The sequence below is a fragment of the Pelodiscus sinensis genome, chromosome 2 (assembly GCF_052426305.1).
Source record: "Pelodiscus sinensis isolate ZL-2025 chromosome 2, ASM5242630v1, whole genome shotgun sequence".
In the NCBI taxonomy this organism is placed as follows: Eukaryota; Metazoa; Chordata; order Testudines; family Trionychidae; genus Pelodiscus; species Pelodiscus sinensis.
The window spans coordinates 244,688,514-244,710,257 of NC_143053.1; the positions used below are offsets into that span (position 1 = coordinate 244,688,514).

Below are 21,744 nucleotides of genomic sequence, written 5' to 3' on the forward strand. Positions count from 1 at the left end.
TCCTCTTCCAACAGGGAGTTCAAACCATCCATTCCAACCTGCACATGCTTCACCTAAAAGCATGGTACCTCTATGGTTCTCTGCACAAGAACTAGAATGTTCGCAACAGGTACAATAGGTATTACTTCATAGCAGAGCTCAGGATATCTGCAAGACATACACTCAAAAACAGAAGAGATTTTCCTTATGGTGCTCAGACCATCAAGTCGCCCCATCTACAGCTTCTATACCCCTCTCCTTGAGTACTTAGAATCATCATAGAATAATAGGACTGGAAGGGACCTCGAGAGGTCATCGAGTCCAGCCCCCCGCCCTCAAGGCAGGACCAAGCTCCGTCTACACCATCCCTGACAGATGTCTGTCTAACCTGTTCTTAAATATCTCCAGAGAGGGAGATTCCACCACCTCCCTTGGCAATTTATTCCAATATTTGACCACCCTGACAGTTAGGAATTTTTTCCTAATGTCCAATCTAAACCTCCCTTGCTGCATTTTAAGCCCATTACTCCTTGTCCTGTCCTCAGTAAGCAAGAGGAACAAATTTTCTCCTTCCTCCTTGTGACACCCTTTTAGGTATTTGAAAACCGCTATCATGTCCCCCCTTAATCTTCTTTTTTCCAAACTAAACAAGCCCAGTTCATGAAGCCTGGCTTCATAGGTCATGTTCTCTAAACCTTTAATCATTCTCGTTGCTCTTCTCTGTACCTTTTCCAATTTCTCCACATCTTTCTTGAAATGTGGCGCCCAGAACTGGACACAGTACTCCAGCTGAGGCCTAACTAGTGCAGAGTAGAGCGGCAGAATGACTTCACGAGTTTTGCTTACAACACACCTGTTGATACAACCTAGAATCATATTTGCTTTTTTTGCAACAGCATCACACTGTTGACTCATATTCAACTTGTGGTCCACTATGACCCCTAGATCCCTTTCCGCCATGCTCCTTCCTAGACAGTTGCTTCCCATCTTGTATGTATGGAACTGATTGTTCCTTCCTAAGTGGAGCACTTTGCATTTCTCTTTATTAAACCTCATCCTGTTTACCTCTGACCATTTCTCTAACTTGCTAAGATCATTTTGAATTATGTCCCTATCCTCCAAAGAAGTTGCAACCTCACCCAGTTTGGTATCATCTGCAAACTTAATAAGCGTACTGTCTATCCCAATATCTACATCATTGATGAAGATATTGAACAGTACGGGTCCCAAAACAGACCCTTGCGGAACTCCACTTGTTCTTCTTCGAGTAGTGTCCCCGTGGGTGCTCCACTGTAGGTGAAGGGTTGCCCTGAGCCTCAGATCGGAGCTTCCTATAGCAGTTTCCCCTGTTGAGTCACGCATGCCCAGGAGGCGTCTCGAGCCCTTGCCGCCTCCTGAGGAGCGTGACTCATCCCCCCTCCCTTTCAGTTCCTCTTCAACCACCCTCGCCTGCGGACGGAGCAAACAGGAGCTCCCTGTCAGACTCTCTGACCCTGTCAGACTCTCTGACTACCTTTTTTCTCCCTAGTTTAGTTATAGTTCTTTCCCCTGATATCCAAGTTACCTTCCCTGTTTCTTTTAAAAAAAAAAAAAAAAAGAAAAAAGAAAAAGAATTTTTAGTAATAAGGGAAATACACTTACCTAACCCCCCCCTCCCCCCTCGGGGGGGCTTGAATCACCTCAGACCGGGTCTCAGAGATACCGGAGTTTTCACAGCTCTTTAACACAGAGAAGAAAGAACAGATTTAAAAAAAAAAAAAAAAGAATCCAACACGGACTGACGACAACAGCAGGAACACTAAAATAAATACAAAAAAAAAAAAAAAAGCTTAAAGAGGAGAGAACCGGACATGTCCGCCTCCTCAGGCTTTAAGAAGTGCGACCAATGCCGGGACCCTATGCCGGCTTCGGATGGTCATTCAAAATGCATTCGCTGTTTGGGGGAATCTCACTCTCCCCACAGCTGCACTCATTGTAATTCCCTCACGGCGAGAGCCAGGAAAGACCGTGAGCTCCGCCTAAGAATGATCCTATTCGAAAAAGCCTTGCAGCCCGCAGAACAGCCGGGAACGCGCCAAGAGCCTCCCCCTCTCTCCAGAACCGAGCTGAGGGGTAGAGCCTCACCATCCTGCTCCTTATCAGCCTCCTCCTCTCCTAAACATGGAGGAGAGGCACACCAGACTGGGAGGACGCCCGCCACAAAGGCTTCGGGGCGATCCTCCCACTCCGCGCCGGCATCGGGGCACGCCACTGCTGAGCGGCCCCGGGAGCGTTCAAAACAGCCGGCACGGCAAGAAAAGCCGGCGCCGAAGCAAACCGCGGTGCCGCTTCAAACAGCGGCACCACTTTCAACTGCACAGCCTTCCGCGGCGCCGAAAGCCACAGCAATCCTTAAAGCTACGGTGCCGACTAAAACCACGGCACCGCAGCAGAGTGACCCACAGCCCAAACGCCCGGCACCACCTCCAGATAAGCAGCAGGATGCTGCACTAACGCTGCCACAGCAAACTGACAGGCAGCCAGACGACACTGCTATGGAGCAGAGCCAGCAAGAAGCTCTCTCACACAGCAGTCTTTCTGCTCAGTGTCTGCCTTCCACATCCTACTCACCTGGGAAGTCCCTATCACGGCTATCCCCTCCCAGGTCTACACCAATCTTATCCGGCCGAGACGCTCCCCTTCCTGAGGATAATCACCACACATCTTATTCCTCGAGGCACCCATCACCTAGGCAATCTCGCTTTTATGACTACGGAGCCCCACCACAACAGAACCCATGGCACCCGTACTGGCCTTACCCACCCCCACCTTATCCGCAATGGGGATCCTGGGAACACTGGGAATCACGTGGACAACGCTCCCCAATTCACTTCACTCCATCCCGGAGAAGCTTATCTCGGCCGCAGTCCCTACCTCCAGCAACTCTTTCGGATGAGGAGGTGGACCGAATCTCTGACAATGAATCAGACACTCACTCAATAAACGTCACACATTCTGATGCTCCCGATATACAATCAGATGAAGCCGTAGTTCCATCAGATTCTGCACCAATTGACGACCTAAAACAATTCCAAGATCTATTCAAGAGGGTTGCAATAAGCCAGAATGTTTCCCTGCAGGAGGTCCAGAGGAAACAATACCAACTGCTAAAGAATCTCCATCCCACATTACATAGCAAGATTGCCCTCCCTATAGACGAGGCAATAATGGAGACCTCGGAAGACCTCTGGAAAACACCTGCATCCATTCAACCAACGAATAAAAGAATCGATAGGAAGTACTTTGTCCCATCAAAAGACAACGACTTTCTTTTCACACACCCACAACCCAACTCGTTAGTAGTGGATTCAGCGCAACAACGTGCAAAGATCCCACAATACAAGTTGGGCAACGCAGACAAGGACCACAAAAAGCTGGACTCCTTTGGCAAGAAGGTATACTCCTCTTCCACCTTACAACTCAGAATATCGAACTACTCTGCTCTTTTAGCAAATCATGACTTTGACAATTACTCAAAACTGGGAGAGCTGATACCACATCTCCCCGAGTCTAAAAGATCCATCCTGAAAACAATAGTTCATGAGGGCCATATGATCGCCCGCACTGCTCTTCAAACCGCAATGGATGTTGCTGACACCGCAGCCCGAATTACAGCTACAGCGGTAGTCATGCGTAGAACCTCTTGGCTCCAGTCATCAGGAGTTCCCCGCGATCTCCAGCCTAAAGTAGAGGATCTGCCATTCGACAAGCACAAACTATTTGCAGCCGCTACGGATTAAATACTCCATAACAGCAAAAATTCCAAGTCTACACTCCGCACGTTGGGCATGTGCACGCAGCCCTATAGACGCGGACGATACACCCCATATAACTCATACAACCGATACCGATATGGGCAATATAATAGATCACAGAGGCCCTATGAAGACACTAGACCAAGGCAACGAGGTCCCAGAAGACGCCACAACCAGGCCCGCCCACCAACTACCCAACCATCTAAACAGCAAATTTGAAGATTTGGTCGAGGGCCTGCGACACCCTGCTTACGAACTAGCACTACCCCAACATGGCCATCTGTTCACCCATCGTTTGCGCCCATTCCTTCCTCAATGGGAGTCCATAACATCGGACCGCTGGGTTTTGGAAATCATTAGAGTGGGCTACACCATCCCTTTCACCTCTATCCCCCCTACCTTTCCCCCTATCCCGTCCCTCTTCAGGGACCACTCTCACGAGACCCTTCTGAAACAAGAAATCGATCGACTCCTCCTCATCGGAGCAGTAGAAAGGGTACCCCGAGAGTTCCACGGGAGAGGGTTTTACTCGAGCTATTTCTTAACCGAAAAACGAACCTATATTGGACCTCCGCAAACTGAACAAATTTCTCAAGAAACAACATTTCAAGATGGTCACACTCTCCACAATCATTCCTGCGCTAGATCAAGGGGACTGGTTTGCAGCCCTCGACCTCCAAGATGCCTATTTCCATATAACCATCCACCCCTCCCACAGACGTTACCTGCACTTCATGTTGGGACCAGACCACTTCCAGTACAGGGTTCTCCCCTTCGGCCTCTCATCAGCCCCGAGAGTATTTTCGAAGGTACTGGCTGTCGCGACGGCATATCTCAGACGACAAAACGTCATCATATTTCCCTATCTAGACGACTGCCTCCTAAAGGGATCCTCGTACGCCGAAACAGCCTCTATGATACAGACGACCACGACCCTCCTCAGTCGTCTAGGCCTTCTAATCAACCAAGACAAGTCAACGCTGTATCCAGTTCAAGACATAGAGTTCATTGGTGCACGCCTGGACTCAGTGACAGCCCGGGCATACCTACCTCAACAACGTTTTGCAACTATGCAAGAAATTATAAATGGGATGCTTACAGTTCCTACCACCACAGTACTTACATGCCTCAGACTAATGGGCCACATGGCTTCCACCACCTATGTAGTCCACCATGCTCGCCTGCACTTTCGATGTCTTCAACTCTGGATGGCAACCGTTTATATCCCATCACGGCACCCTCGAAACAAAACGGTTACTATCCCACCAGACGTGCTGGGATCCTTACGATGGTGGACAGTGCCAAGCAATCTCTTGACAGGGGTTCCGTTCCAACAAACCGAACCCACTATCCAAATCACCACAGATGCTTCCCTGCTAGGCTGGGGGGCACATATGAACGGCCACGAAGTTCAAGGCAGATGGTCCCCAAACGAGAGACACTTACATATCAATCTCCTCGAGTTGAGGGCAGTAAGGAATGCCTGTGCACACTTTGCCTCCGCCATCGCCAATCACACAGTCCGCATCCTAACAGACAACATCTGCACAATGTTCTACATAAACAGGCAGGGTGGAGCCCGCTCCCGCTCTTTATGCGCGGAGGCTATTCGCCTGTGGAACTCGTGCATCCGCAACCAAGTCACCCTCATAGCGTCCTACTTGCCCGGGGTGAACAACATCAAAGCGGATTCACTCAGCCGAAACTTCGCTTTGAACCACGAATGGGAGTTACATACGGAGGTGGCGAACTCAATTTTCCACCAGTGGGGATGGCCATCGATAGACCTCTTTGCTTCTACCCAGAACACCAAATGTCCCCAATTCTGCTCACGTGCGGGACTTGGCAAACACTCTCTGGGAGACGCCTTCCTGATCAATTGGACAGCTTCCCTACACTACGCCTTTCCTCCCATACCGCTCATCCCCAGAGTCCTGCGCAAGATCCTGAGGGACAAAGCCCTAGTCATCCTGATTGCGCCATCATGGCCTCGACAAACCTGGTACCCATACCTTCACAGGCTAGCGGTCCAGCCCCCCTACCCACTACCTTACCGGATAGACCTACTATCTCAGAACAACGGCAAGATACTGCACCCACAACTCAATACCCTGCATCTTCAGGCTTGGCTTCTCTCTGGTTCTCAGAGGTAGAAGATCGCTGCTCCCAGCGAGTAAAGGACATCCTCCTCCAGAGCAGGAGACAGTCTACTCGGAAAACTTACCAACAGAAATGGGCACGTTTCTGTCACTGGTGTCAGCGAGTCAAAATGGAGCCCCGTGCCTCACCATTAGATACCATTCTAGATTACGTTCTGGACCTTAAAGCATCAGAACTCTCTGTCTCTTCCCTAAGAGTACACCTCTCTGCAATAGCAGCATTTCATACACCAGTAGATGGATTCTCCGTTTTCAACCACCCTATTACAAAAAGATTCCTCAAGGGACTTCAGAATGTATACCCACCACATAGGACTCCACCCCCCTTGTGGGACCTAAATCTTGTTTTGAACTACCTCACCAGACCTCCCTTTGAGCCACTGGCAACAGTGCCACTTCCTTTCCTTTTTATGAAGGTCTGTTTCCTCCTAGCCATCACCTCAGTAAGGAGGGTGAGCGAACTTGGAGCGTTAATGTCAGAACCTCCTTACACAATTTTCACAAAGGATAGGGTCATACTTAGACCCCACCCCACATTTTTGCCAAAGGTCGGTACAGAATTCCATATTAACGAACCGATCGTGTTACCTACCTTTTTCCCAAAACCGCACTCGTCGCAGACAGATGCCACTCTGCACACCCTGGACATCCGGAGGGCTCTGGCCTTCTTCCTAGAAAGAACAAAACCATTCCGTAAATCTGAAAGACTTTTTATCTCCATCGCTGAACGATCCAAAGGCACACCGATATCATCTCAACGAATCTCAAAATGGATATCTACATGCATAATTAAGTGCCACTCTCTGGGCAATAGACCGCTGATATGCCCACCAAGAGCACACTCTACTCGAGCCACGGCTGCCTCCACAGCCTTTCTGAGCAATGTCCCCCTAAGAGACATTTACCGGGCAGCGACATGGTCTTCAGATCATACCTTTGCTAAACATTACGCCATTCTTCCACAACTTAAGAGTGACTCAGCAGTTGCCACGGCAGTGCTCTCCACCACTGCCAAACACTGACTCCGGCTCCCTCCAACCATATACTGGATACTGCTTTGTAGTCACCTACAGTGGAGCACCCACGGGGACACTACTCGAAGAAGAAAAGGGAGTTACTCACCTTGTGCAGTAACGACTGTTCTTCGAGATGTGTGTCCCCGTGGGTGCTCCACGACCCTCCCTACCTCCCCTCTGCTCAGAGTCGAAATTACTCAGGCGGAGACGAGGAACTGAAAGGGAGGGGGGATGAGTCACGCTCCTCAGGAGGCGGCAAGGGCTCGAGACGCCTCCTGGGCATGCGTGACTCAACAGGGGAAACTGCTATAGAAAGCTCCGATCTGAGGCTCAGGGCAACCCCTTCACCTACAGTGGAGCACCCACGGGGACACACATCTCGAAGAACAGTCGTTACTGCACAAGGTGAGTAACTCCCTTTTATCCCTTTCCAGCAGGATTTAGCACCGTTAACAACAACTCTCTGACTACGGTTATCCAGCCAATTATGCACCCACCTTATCGTGGCCCTATCTGAGTTATATTTGCCTAGTTTGTCAATAAGAATATCATTCGAGACCGTATCAAATGCCTTACTAAAGTCTAGGTATATGACATCCACCGCTTCTCCCTTATCCACAAGGCTCGTTATCCTATCAAAGAAAGCTATCAGATTAGTTTGGCATGACTTGTTCTTCACAAACCCATGCTGGCTATTCCCTATCACTTTATTACCTTCCAAGTGTTTGCATATGATTTCCTTAATTACCTGCTCCATTATCTTCCCTGGGACAGACGTTAAACTGACCGGTCTGTAGTTTCCTGGGTTGTTCTTATTCCCCTTTTTATAGATGGGCACAATATTTGCCCCTTTCCAGTCTTCTGGAATCTCCCCTGTCTGCCATGATTTTTCAAAAATCATAGCTAAAGGCTCAGATACCTCCTCTATCAGCTCCTTGAGTATCCTGGGATGCATTTCATCAGGACCTGGTGACTTGCTGCACCTTAAACAATCAGAGCTTTCTGTAAGCTCTGTCAAGGTCTACCTGGCTGCTATAATAACCTTTCACCTCAAGATAGACAACTTTTCAATTTTTTCACATCCTGTCACCAAAAGATTCCTGAAAGACTTACAAACACTTTATCCAGAGGTGGTTCCATCATCAGTGCCTTGGGACCTGCGTCTGGTGTTGAATGCACTTACACACCCTCCTTTCCACCCCATGGCTACCAGCTCTTTACTGTACTTACCTGTGAAAACAGTATTCCTCATATCTATCACGTCAGCGAGACAAGTAGTTACAATTGCAGCATTTATGGCAGATCCTCCATACACAACCTTTTACAAGGATAAAGTGACATTATGCACCCATCCCAAATTCCTACCTAAAATACGATCATCTCAACCAGCTGATAAACTTACCCAAGTTCTTTCCCAAGTCCCATGCTAACTCATTTGAATCAAAGATGCACACATTTGATTTACACAGAGCACTTTCTATTTGTACCGCACTAAGCCATTCAGGTCTTCTCCTTGGCAGTTCGTTTCCATAACAAACTATAATAAAGGTCAAACCATCTAATCACAGAAACTTTCCAATTGAATTTTGGACTGTATCAGATTCTGTTTATACTGTCCAATACCAATCCTCCTACAAATATCCAGGCACATTCCACTAGAGCCATGTCTACCTCAGTAGCATTCCTACACAAGGGTTCCAAAGTGGATATTTCCCGAGCTGCTATGTGGGCATTGGACTAGACATTCGCAAAACACTGTGCACTTACTCTGGGAAATTTAAGTTCAGAGAGAAGTCCCTAGGTAGTCCTCTCCACCGCCTTCATGTCTGATCCAAAGTCCCTGCTTCCTTGAATCATACAGCTTTATAGTCACCTGATGTGGAGCACTCACAGGGATATCGTTCTCAAAGAGGAGGAGGTTATTCACCTGTGCAGAAATAGACGTTCTCCGAGATGACTGTCCCCGTGGGTGCTCCACTACCTTCTCTTCCTCCCCTCTACTTCGGCCTCTTCAACTGGTGTTTCTTTGAGGTAGAGAAGGAACTAGCGGAGTGAGTAGAGCCTGCACAGTAGGAGCGCACGGCTCGAGACTCAAGTGTGTGCGTCCCCGGGGACACTGCTCTGAAGACTCCGATCTTTGGCATGGCAGTAGCTAACTGACCTGATATGGAACACCCACGGGGACATTCATCTCGAAGAATGTCAGCTACTGCACAGGTGAGTAGCCTCCTCTTCACATAAAACTTAATAGTTGCAAAGACCTCTTTTAAATAAACTAGTAAGTGAATTCATGAGCCTTTCATGAATCAGAGTCTACATCGTTTTGTGAGAGATTTCTTCACTTAAACTGCAGGAATTGAGCAGAGACTTCTAAAGGTTTAGTAGCATTCATGGCACAAACAATAAGTTCCCATGTAATATAAATGCTTGACTCTTAAGATTAAAATCATGCTGGATGCTTGTTTGGACATTGATGATTATTCTTTAGGAAATCATTCTCCCATTCATTGTGTAGTTTATGTTAATTTATAGTGGCGAAATGTTTAACTTTAAAAGTATAAATAAATAAAGCAGCCAGGGATTTTGGAAAAGCACTTCAGCTTAAGTTTTTTTGGAGAAAGTTTGACCTTCACTTTGTCAAGACCATGCTCAGTCTGGGTATGTCTACACTACAAAGTTAATTCGAACTAACAGCCGTTGGTTCGAATTAACTTTGATAGGCGCTACACACGCGAACTGCTAGTTCGAACTTAATTCGAACTAGTGGAGTGCTTAATTCGAACTAGGTAAACCTCATTCCACGAGGACTAACGCCTAGTTCGAATTAACTAGTTCGAATTAAGGGCTGTGTAGCCACTTAATTCGAACTAGTGGGAGGCTAGCCCTCCCCAGCTTTCCCTGGTGGCCACTCTGGGCACCACCAGGGAAACTCTTCTGCCCCCTTCCCTGCCCCGGAGCCCTTAAAGGGGCATGGTCTGGCTACAGTGCCCGTGCCAGGTGCAAGCCTGCTAGCACCCAGCCAGCAGACCCTGCACCTGGCACGGCTCGAGCCAGCCACCCACTGCCACCCAGCCCTGCGCCTCTTCCCAGGACCAGGCTGGCGGCTCCCGGGAGCCTGCCCAGGTCTGCAAGAGGCGGGCGCCCGCCTGGTCTAGTGCAGGCATCGTGGACCTCATCCACGACCTCCACACTAGGCACAGAAAAGTGGCCGTCTAGGGCAGGATAGCTGCCAGCCTGGTCACCCAGGAGCAGGTTTGCATGAAAATCAGGGTGGTCCACTGAGACCCCCGACCCTGAGCTTAGAATGGCTGTACTGGGTCAGACCAAAGGTCCATCTAGCCCAGTAGCCTGTCTGCCGACAGCGGCCAACACTAGGTATCCTGGAGGGGATGGACCAAAGACAATGACCAAGCCATTTGTCTCGTGCCATCCATCTCCAGCCTTCCACAAACAGAGGCCAGGGACACCATTTCTACCCCCTGGCTAATACCACTCCATGGACCCATGACTTTATCTCACTTCTCTTTAAACTCTGTTCTAGTTGTAGCCTCCTGCAGCAAGGAGTTCCACAGGTTGATTATTTGCTTTGTGAAGAAGAACTTTCTGTTGTTAGTTTGAAGCCTGCTACCCATTCATTTCATTTGGTGTCCTCTAGTCCTTCTATTATGGGAACTAATGAAGAACTTTTCATTATGCACCCTCTCCACACCACTCATGCTTTTATAGACCTCTATCATATCCCCCCTCCGTCTCTTCTTTTCTAAGCTGAGAAGTCCCAGTCTCTTTAGCCTCTCTTCATATGGGACCTGTTCCAAACCCCTGATCATTTTAGTTGCCCTCCCTTCTCCTACCCTCTCTCTTCCCCTCTCCCACCTCCTTTTCCCAGTCTCCCTGAGTTTTGTTCAATAAAGAGAGTTTCTGTTTTTGAATACACGTGTCCTTTATTTTGTACATCAGGTAGGGGGGCTAGAGAGGGGTAAGTGGAAGGAGGTGAGGGAGGAATGGGCTGGCTCTGCGGGCTCCTCGGGGTGGAAGCTCTCCTGACAGCCCCACGATTGACCCCTCCCCCCGGATGGCAGCCTGCAGCAAGTGCAGCCGGGCTGATGGCCGAGTGCTGTGATGTGCCGAGTGTGGGCATTCAGGGCACTCCAAGCCAGGATGCTTTGTTGTCCCTCATCGAATTAGACAAGCGAGCGGGGAACCCCTGAGAACTGTCTGTCCGGGGTGGGTGTCGGGTCCCTTTAAGCACAGCCCTCGGCTAGCCTGAGACAGCAGCTCCACGCTCTAAGTCCTAATCTGATGCCCTGCCGGCACTGCTTCTGGCCATCCTTAACCCCGGTTCAGGGTCCACTCAGTGTGGACATGCTAATTCGAATTAGCAAAATGCTAATTCGAATTAGCAAAATGCTAATTCGAACTAGTTTTAAGTTCTAGATGCACTAGTTCGAATTAGCTTAGTTCAAATTAACTAATTCGAATTAAGTTAGTTCGAATTAGTGCTGTAGTGTAGACATACCCTCTGTGCCTTGTACCAACTTAAATACGTCTTGTTCTCATGTTGGCAACCTCTTATCAAAAAGCCACCAATCCTGCAAATCTTTACTTGTATGAGTAAAAGTTTGCAAGATTGTGCTTCAGTGATTTTAAAATAATCACTGGTTGGTCCCAGTCTTCATGATGTCCAATATGTTTTTATTTTGTAGAATTGAGGACATACCACCACCTACTAAGAAGCTTTCGCCAGAATTGACCCCATTGGTGCTCTTCACGGGATTTGAGCCTACACAAGTCCAGCAGTATATCAAGGTGACTTTCATATTTGTCACTTAGGCAAAGTATGTTGGAACATTTAGCAACATTCGATTATTTTCCCTAATACATCAAGTTTAATTTGGTGAATTGAGTTTTATTTGCTAGTTATATTTTTATATTCCAAATCAGTTTTTAAAAAATTTTCTTCCGCAAGAAATTTCAATTTTAAAATATGTAATTTGCTGTTTGATGGAAATTTAGATTTCCAATCAGTTCTAATAGATATAGGAATATGTTTGATGAATCTCAAATGAGTATTCAGTTCTGAATTTGCTTTTTTAATTGAGGCCAACTGTGGAAATGATAAAAAGAGTAGAACATCTGACATGAACAAAGTTAAAAAGCAATTGAAACAAAAAACAGGACTATGTAGCACTTTAAAGACTAACAATATGGTTTATTAGGCGATGAGCTTTCGTGGGCCAGCCCATTACAAAGATAGCTTCCCCAATTATCACCTCTAATATCATTAGCTCACAGACATTTACCTCCCCCCCCCATTCCCCTTCTGTTCTGAAATTTGATTTGTCCTTTTCATGTGTGTTAATTTTTTTAATTGTATCCTTTGGTATATATGGTTGTGACAATTTTCTTCCACTATTTGATCTGAGGAAGTGGGTCTGGCCCACGAAAGCTCATCACCTAATAAACCATCTTGTTAGTCTTTTAAAGTGCTACATAGTCCTGTTTTTTGTTTCAGCTACACCAGACTATCACTAAAAAGCAATTGGTGTGTTTAGTCTTAAGAAAAGAAGGCTTGGCTGGGAAAAGAGGGAGTGGTCCTAATTTTCTTCAAATATATTAAGAGATGTTCCAAAGAGGTCAGTTGTTCTGCATCTACACTGAAGTTAGGACAAGAACTAATGGGCTTAATCTGCAGCAAAGGAGATATAAGTTAGATAGTAGGAAGCATTTTCAAAGTCTAAGGATAGTTAAGCCCTGGAATAGTCTTCTGAGAGTGGCTGTGAAATCCCCCTCATTGGAGGTTTTTAAGAACAGGTTAAGTGGTTCCCAGCCTTTTCCGGATGGGGACCCATTTTGATAATTCAGGAAAACTTGGTGATCCAAGGCAATTCAAAAATGGGGGGAGAGGGGACAGAGCCACTTGGGGAGACACATTTCAAAAGGGTCGCCAAGTAATGGCGACCCATAGGTTGGGAAACCCTGGGTTAGATAAATACCTGTAAGGGATGATCTAGCTTTACTTGGCCCTGCCTCAGCACAGAGGACTGGACTAGATGACTTCTGAAGATCCCTTTGAGCCCTACATTTCTATTATTCTAATTTTCAGAAACTGTACATACTTGGGGGCGAAGTAGCAGAATCTGCACAGAAGTGCACACATCTGATTGCCAGCAAAGTGACCCGGACTGTAAAGTTCCTGACAGCAATTTCAGTAGTCAAACACATAGTAACTCCAGAATGGTTAGAAGAGTGTTTCAAATGCCAGAAATTTGTTGGTAAGTGAATGCTAGAATCACTCATTCAGTATAGATAAAATGACAAAACGATAATTATATTTGAACAAAACCTTTGGTGGCGGGTGACTTTTTCTAGACCGCTATTTTGGAATGTAATATAAGTACTCAGTTATTGTCTAAATAAATTGTAGGTAAAACTTCACACAATTCACATCAGTGGTGGGAAACGTGTGACCCATGAGACATTTTGTTTACCATTGCCCACATTCAGGGTTGTCAGATTCTGCTGATTTCCATCTGCATAGTTTTTATCCTGACGATATTACTAAAGTGCCATGTGAGGTGCATCCTGATTGCACACAGCATTGGCTGTGAGAACCACGTGCTCCCTCTGCATCCAATCAAAGTACTGCTATGTTTCCATCAGCACACCTCAAATTCTAGGTATGGAAGCTCAGTTAGCAAAACTACCCGATCCTGGGAGACTATCTTGTTTACAACAATTTTGCAGCCCACTGAGATTGAGGGCCATTCATGCGGCCCCATTCATTGGCCTAAGTTGCCAGTCGCTGCTCCATAAAGTTGGCAGCTAAGCTTTAGCAGTCTTTTCTGCATTTTAGAACTGACAAAATGTTTAAATATTTTAAAATATTTTATAGTTAAATAAGATTCTGCTATCAGTGTAAAACTATAATAGTAGCAAAATTCACTTTGGTTTTCTATTACCTTTTTCTCTTTCAATTAAAGCCCTCTGCATCTAACTCTCCACTTGATTGAATACCAATTACTTCACCCAAAGGAAAGAAAAGTTGTTCCTTTTTTCTTAACTTTTAACATTATTCCATTTTTTAAAAAACTTTCTGAATTATCAAATAGCACAGCAGGCACTAACATTGATTGCTTAAAGTTTTTGTAAGCCACCATCTCTTTTCTTTATTTCTGTTCTCGGGATAGTCAACAGGAATTTTAACTAGTGCGTCAACCATGTGTGCTGCTTTTTAGGTGTCCACGTTTATTTTGGAAGGATTTTGCGGGAGGGGAGTGATCAAAACCAAAAATGTACATTTTTATGCATTATATTGGTAAGCATGACTGTAATGTAGTCAAAGAAAAAATAACTAATGTTGATCCACCCCTTTTAATTTAAGTAAATTACAAGGTGTTCTTGACAGGAATTTTTCTGAAGTAAAGATGAAAGTTTGAGTCCAATGCATTTGTGGATAAAAGTGCATTCAAGTCATGGCTGTACAAATGTAGGACTGTCACTGTATTGGAACCTATTAAATGTATTTATATATTTATATATAACACATTAAAAAAAAAAGTAAGAATGGCTATATTGGGTCAATCCAAAGGTCTATTTAGTGATAGTGGCCAATGTGAGAGGCACTGAAGGGAATAAACCAACAACACTTTTAGTAGCTTGACTTAAATAAAAAACAGTGGGATTATACTCATCATATCAAAGGAAGTTTAATAATTTTTTTCATTTGTTTTTTATAATACTTTGAAATAAGGTTTGAATCTGGGTAAAGGGTTATGTTGACATCTGTTCTTCCTTTGTCACATTTGTAATAGGTGTATTTTCTTTTCTAGATGAGCAGAACTTCATGCTCCGAGATGCAGAAGCTGAGGTGCTTTTCTGCTTTAGTTTAGAGGAGTCTCTAAAGCGAGCACAAGTGGCTCCACTTTTTAAGGTATGCACTTTTTAATAACGTGTAAAAATAAAGTTTTTTCTCTAATTGTTACAATAAAAGACAAAATATGCTTTGTCACTTATTTAATCAATTTCAAGTGTATGTTTATGACAATTATCAATGCTTTTCCCAACCGTTTATGTAATAAGACTGCTTTTCTTATAGGCATACACATATGTAAGAAAGCAGAGAAACGCAAAAGGCTAAAAAGTTAGGGTGATGAAACCCAAATGAAAGAATGATTTAGAGTGCTTTATTGCTATTAGCTGAAATTTATACACACATTTTTATGAGAAACAATCTTACATATATGCTTTCAGCACAATGTTAATAGAAATGTGACATTTTGGTTGTTCGCTTAGTTTCACTTGGGGTATATCTAGACTACATGCCTCTGCCGACCGAAGCATGTACATTAGACATACCGACATAGTCAATGAAGCGGGGATTTAAATATCCCCCACTTCGTTAGAATAAAAATGGCCACCGCGTTGAGCCAGCTTAGCTGTTTGTTGGCACAAAGCGGCAGTTAAGATGGGGATCGGTTGGCAAGGAAAGCCTTTGCCGACTGATCCTGTAAACCTCGTTGCATGAGACATAAAGGATCAGTTGACAAAGGCTTTCCTTGCCGACCGATCCCTGTCTTGACTGCCGCTTCGTGCCGACAAACAGCTGAGCCGGCACAACGTGGCGGCCATTTTTATTCTAACAAAGCGGGGATATTTAAATCCTCGCTTCATTGACTCTGTCAGTATGTCTAATTGACATGCCTCGGTCAGCAGAGGCATGTAGACTAGATATACACTTAGAGTCAAGGTTTTAATGAAATTTCTGAATATTTTAAAGCAGTTTGGCTTCTCAATAGAAAACATGCAAGCTAATTTCAATTAGGGATGTAATAGTATAGGGCATTAACCTATAAGCAAAAGCTTATAGGTTAATGTTATAGACTACATGCATTTCCCTCTCCCACTCTCCCTGCCAGTAAATTTCTCACTCCTAGCTTGTAAGGGGTCCAGGACCTACCCCTGCTGTGGCTCTGCATTTCAAATGTATTAAGAGCCAAGCGAGCAGGCAGCCCAGCTCAGTTCTGGCTTGCACCGGGTCCGGGAGCTCACACTCCCCCTAAACAGGGACTGCTGCCACCCCGTGCTGCTGCCTCTTTCTCAGAAGCAGCAGTAAAGGTCGACAGGCATCTGGTCCATGAGGGGAGCTGGTTTTTTAAATGTCTCCCCTCACGGACCAGGTCTCACCTGACACCCCACGCTGCTGCCTCTGATACACTGGCTGCTAGTCCCGCCCCCAGGGACTATAGAATAGTCGACTAACCAATAAAATTTCATGAGGTTACTCGACTATTCAATTAACCGATATTTTACATCCCTAATTTCAATTTCTCAATCTCTTCACTTTCAGACTCCTCTTAAGAGCACAATATGATTCTTCTAACAATATGTGTATGTGTAGATTTCTAAATAGTTCATGCAAAACTTACAGTGAAATAACTTGGAAATTACTAAAATCCTATGTCAAATAATATTGCTATTGGAATACAATACATCTACATCACTTTTGGTTTGCTTCAAGAGAGAGATGTCCCTAGAGGTGTCGGTGCGTCCCCGTGCCGCAGACCGGATTCTTCACAGCAGTGCATGGGGTCCACACGTATGGTGTCGGAGGTGTACAGGCATCACTGGGCATAACCACTTATGCTCAGCTACCTTCCCCTCAGTTCCTTCTTACCATCAGTTCCTTCTTGTCCACTGCTATGAAAAATCTGGTCTGTGGCACTGGCATACGCCAACACCAACCAGGAAGCACTTCCTCCTGGGGAGCACCCCCAGGGACGCTTATCCCAAAGAATGTCAGTTACTGCTAAAGGTGAGTAACCTCCTCTTATATGTAAAGAAAAATTATTTCCTTTGGTCTTCTGTGCTCTGTTTTCACACTGAATAAGACAACTATTCACCTTTGGCCTGAGAGCAATACATAATGAGACATAGACATATCTCGTTTAAAAAATGACTTTTTGCCCCAGGATTGTGCACTATAAAAATAATTTTAGATTTGGCATGGAAGTGTTTTAACAGAGACCAATTTACTTAGGTTTTTTTTTTAATCTGTAACTTTAGGCATGTCAAAATAACTCATTGGGAATCAAGCATAAAAACTTTTGCACCTGGCATACTTCAGTCAGAAATTCAGAAGTAAAGTTGGTTGGAAGATCAAAGAAGTTAAAATAGAATCTTTTTACCAGTTCAGGTGGCAAGAATACATTTTCCCTTTAACTAGTAAAACAGATAAAAAGACACGTTATATAATCACCTGTATTACGAGTCTCAAGCAGGCCCAGAACGCTAGTTGTAGTTTTGTTGGAAGACAGATATTATTTAGTAGTTATTAATCAGACAATGAGACTCCCCTTTTCTTTGCAGAAGTCTTTTTCAAGCCATTGGACAACTGCACATTTGAAATAAGGTTGATTCTTTTTGCAGTCTTACCTAATTACTGTTTAATGTTCATTAAGAAAATAGTAATCATTTGAAGACTTTATGGTTGTTCTTGTGAGTGTCACAAAGATTTGAGGTAAATAGCAGATCTTCAGCTAATGTAAAGTCATAGCTTTAAGTGGAGTTATGACAATTTACTCCAATTGAAGATCTCCTTCGTAATCTATTAAATGACCCTTGTGATATACTGGATGTGAGCTCTATACACATTTAGATGCAGAAAGATCAAAAGGTTTAGTCTACACTTTCCTCTTACATATACATATGAAAATAAAATGTAATATTTTTTTTTAATAATTGTTTGTTTTTAGGGTAAATATTTTTACATTACTCCTGGAATTTGTCCTAGTCTTTCTACTATGAAGGCAATTGTGGAATGTGCAGGAGGAAAAGTATTATCCAAACAACCTTCTTTTCGAAAACTTATGGAACACAAACAAAACAAAGTGAGTACAGCATCACTTGGCTTTCTAAACATTCTGTATAAAATATACTGTTCTCTTATTTGAACTCATATTTAGTTTTATTTTACTTAGAATTTGTCAGCGATAATCTTGATATCCTGTGAAAACGATCTTCACTTATGTCGAGAATATTTTGCCAGAGGCATAGGTACGTTTAAACTGCTAATAGAATTCTAATTCATAATATGTTTACTGTATTTATTTTTCATTGTATAAATGAACAAACCTGATAAATTAAAATAATACTGTCTACTTATTTTTAACAAAATCAAATGTGGCAAAGCACCTTTTTTAAGTATGTTCTTAGTTTTAAAATGACATATATAGTGCTTTTTTGATCACTTTCGGATGTTCAGAATGGTGCTTTGAGCAGATGCATTACTCTAAACATGTAGATCAGGCCCTTACCGTATCCTTCCTGCCATACCTATGTGCAAATTTTCTGCTGCCTTTCAGTTTCAGCTCTGCTGTTGTAGTATGTTCTTCCAGGACCAACAAGACTGCATATTAGTCTTTTTCCATTCATTTGTGCATGAGTGATGTCACCATACGAATTCATAGGACAGGAAGTAATAAATACACAAACTACATATCTTTCTAAGTTTTAGGTTTATTTTCTGACCTTTGTGTATCTACTAAAATCATTTTAATTTAAATAATAAGTACAGCATTTTCAGATGGAAATGTGATTTTGACCTTGTCTCTGTCTCCATAGCAGAATAATCAACAATATTTCTTCAAGTAGTATCCTTATGGGTGCTTTTTTCTAGGTGTGCTTACTCCGTTTGTGCTTTTAATTGGAGATTTCACATAAATGTCCATTAGGCCTGTGCATGCAAGTTACTTAGTCTCATGCTTCACACTGTGGTTATATAGCATTCTGTAGGCAAGCAGTCTTTGGACAGAGCCTTAGCAGTCATTTGATTCTTATCTCAACTGTGACCCCATAGCTCTTATCTCTCTCTATATATTAACAGTTTTTTTTCCTGTGGGACGACAGAGTGGCGTCATCATCAAAATCTCGGGAGCCAGCACCATCGAGTTTGGCCTAAAAAAGCAGACCATTGAGTCCATTGTCATTGGAATACCTCATCCAGATTGTTGAGGAGATGCTGTGCACCTCAGCCATTTTTGAGGCCATGAGGGAATTAATCACCAAGATGGTACCACAGCACTCAGTCTTCCACGATAAGCCTCCAGAGCCACAATGTGCACATTGTCTTGAGGTGAACCAATGATTCTTCACCCTCAGAGGTCTCCATGGCATCATTCATTACCAGCAGAGGCAAGACATTGCTCTGGCTCACGGCATTGGCCCCACCCGCAGCACCTACTATCAGCAATAATCTAAGGCCTTAAGTACTTTTCTTAGAGCCAGGCAGCCTTCATCACCTTCTCTCTGAAAGACCCGAACCTCAGGAATAAACCTTTGAGGAACAGGAAGCTAGGGCTGATGAAGAGGTCTTTCCACCAACCAGATTTTTTTCCTAATTCCCAGAAGAAGCTGTTACGCAACCTCCATCATTCCTAGCTGACAGGTTTGAGCAGTTCCAGGACCTTATCAAGGGAATTGTGGATTCTTGGAGAATCCCTCTTCAAGAGATAAAGAATCATATCGTAAGCTGCTTGATATTCTTCATATGACTTTATCTGCCTGCATCACCTTACCTTCATCGCCTTGCCTGTTAAGGAGGCCCTTTTGAACTCTGCATTGGTTATCTGGCACACCCCAGGTAGAATTCCACCCATGTGCAAGAGAACAGACAAGAAATACTATGTTCCCTATGTGGATTCAGATTTTTTTTTATCCCTCTCCTAACTTCCTAGTGGTCAACATACATGGAAAGCAGTAACACGCTAAATATATACTGTACGATAGAGATCATAAGCATCTCAACTTGTGCAGTAGAGAATCTTGTTTGTTCATCTACTTCATATTTCAGAATTGCCAACAATTTATGGTGAAGTACAACCACATAAATTATACTAAGCTGAATTCCTTTATTAAGCCTCTATCAGAGAGCAGTTCTAAGCAATTATTGCAGAAGTCCAGCTTTTCACATAACGTTTCTGCACATTTCTGTCAGTGATGCTTATTCAGTTTCTACAGTGATAGTTTAGAGGAGGCCTCCTGACTGCAGCTGTCAGGATTTCCAGAATATGGTCAAAGACCTCCCTTTTGTCGCTGACAACACAGACAAATCTCTGCACATGTCAAATGACTCTAGGGCTCTTTTGTGTTCTCTTTGGATTTATACACCTACCCACAAGAGAAAGTTAAGTTAAGTCCCACACAGTGCAAAGATCCCGCTCTGCCAAATTCTCAAACTCCCAGAGAGCATATGAACATTAACAAAAAAGACAGAGGTTCCAGAAGAGAAAATTACAAAAGAACGTCCATACTGGGTCAGATCGAAGGTCCATCTAGCCTGGTATCCTATCTTCTGACAGTGGCCAATGCCAGGTGTCTGAGAGGGAATGAACACAATAGATAATCAAGCTGTCACCCATTCCCAGCTTCTGGTAAGCAGAGGCTAGGAGCACTATCCCAAGCATCCTGGCCTATAGCCATTGATGGACCTATCCTCTTCCCAACCTTTTGACCTCTCACCCTTCCACCTTGAAACACCAATTTTTGACAGGTGATCAAGCTTCTCAGCTACCATCACCATTCATACCAACTGCAACGATTAATTTGTGTTCCTTTCTTCAGCGATTGCCTTTACCACTTTCAGCAAGCTTGGGAGTCTAGAACAATGGTAAGAAGGTTTTGAAAAACATCTCTACTGAGTACTTCATCCACGTCCCTTGTCTTCCTCCTGCCAATCCCTCATCCCCATCCCTCTTGAGGGAAACGTCTCGTGAGTCCCTTCTAAGAGAAGAAAGATTCTTTCCTGTTCTTGGATGCTATAAAACCTGTTCTTACGCAAAGCCGATTCTTCCTGGTTCCAAAACAGAACAACAGTTGGAAACCCATTCTAGATGTAAAGCTACTCAACACGTTTGTAAAGGCATAAAATTTCAAAATAGTGACACTTGCTGCATAATTCCATCTCTGAAACCAAGGGGATTGAGCCTGAATCCTCAACTTTCAGGACATATATGTCCATATAAAAAAATGAGAACTCCTATGGCACCTTAGAGACAAACAGATTTATTAGAGCATGGGACTCCTTTTAATTGAACATCTCTTCATCTCTTCCTTCCCCCTATCTCCCTCCCTAAACTTCTATATAGTGATTCACTTGTCTCACAAAAGATTCTTGTGTTTACTGTTGGTCTGGGTTACTTCTGAAACAGGGTTTCCTTTTGGTGTCTTATCTGGACGAAGGGTTTTTTGAGATGTTACGTCAGTAATAGCTGCACACCTCCCTAGCAATGGAATCCTTGAGTTCTTTTCTGAGGTGATTGGCTTCTCAAAGGTTATTCCCTTGAGGTGAATGATATCTCACGAAAGCTTACACCTTAACAAATTTGTTAATCTTTAAAGTGCCCTGGATGCCTTACTGCTTTTGCAAGACCTTGGATCTCTTCCTCAAGCTGGGCTTACAATTAAAATTTAAAAATCTCTACTCTGTACAAGCATTAGAATTCATAGCAGCATATTTTGATTCAATAGTAGCAAGAACCTGTCTCCCAGTGCACAAATTCATGTCACCGTCCTGATCAGACCACAGACCCCAATCAAGAACTGTCTGCAGATATTGAGACATATAGGAGCTGGCACTTTCATTATCGACCGTAAATACATTGTGTGAGAATACATTGCCTTCAAGAGTGGCTCAAGACTTGTTTATTCACCAAGTAGACACAGGCTAACCACTTTATTTTCCACATTCACCTTTCTTGAGGGAAACTCACAATGTCTATACAGGAGTCCCTTTTACCTCAA

At 44.0% G+C, this 21,744-nt stretch overlaps 1 protein-coding gene and 1 long non-coding RNA gene across 3 annotated transcripts in view; one reads left to right on the forward strand and one right to left on the reverse strand.

The window, feature by feature from the left end:
- The window catches only part of PAXIP1 (PAX interacting protein 1), a 101,683-nt gene that overhangs the window by 68,378 nt on the left and 11,561 nt on the right, over positions 1–21,744 (forward strand). The window contains exons 15-19 of one of the 2 annotated variants that reach the window (XM_089776784.1): positions 11,652–11,754; positions 13,052–13,220; positions 14,778–14,878; positions 17,700–17,834; positions 17,910–18,000. In XM_089776784.1, the coding sequence (XP_089632910.1) occupies positions 11,652–11,754; positions 13,052–13,220; positions 14,778–14,878; positions 17,700–17,834; positions 17,910–17,924 (523 nt within the window). In that variant the 3' untranslated portion in view covers positions 17,925–18,000. Of the gene's footprint in view, positions 1–11,651; positions 11,755–13,051; positions 13,221–14,777; positions 14,879–17,699; positions 17,835–17,909; positions 18,001–21,744 lie in introns of those variants that run through there. The other variant, XM_075922770.2, reaches the window with a different exon arrangement.
- On the reverse strand, positions 1,566–7,164 carry LOC149525454 (uncharacterized). The gene is made up of 3 exons (XR_016348984.1): positions 7,055–7,164; positions 6,525–6,603; positions 1,566–1,697 (listed from the first exon to the last, which is right to left on the reverse strand). It is a non-coding gene; the product is annotated as an uncharacterized LOC149525454 (long non-coding RNA).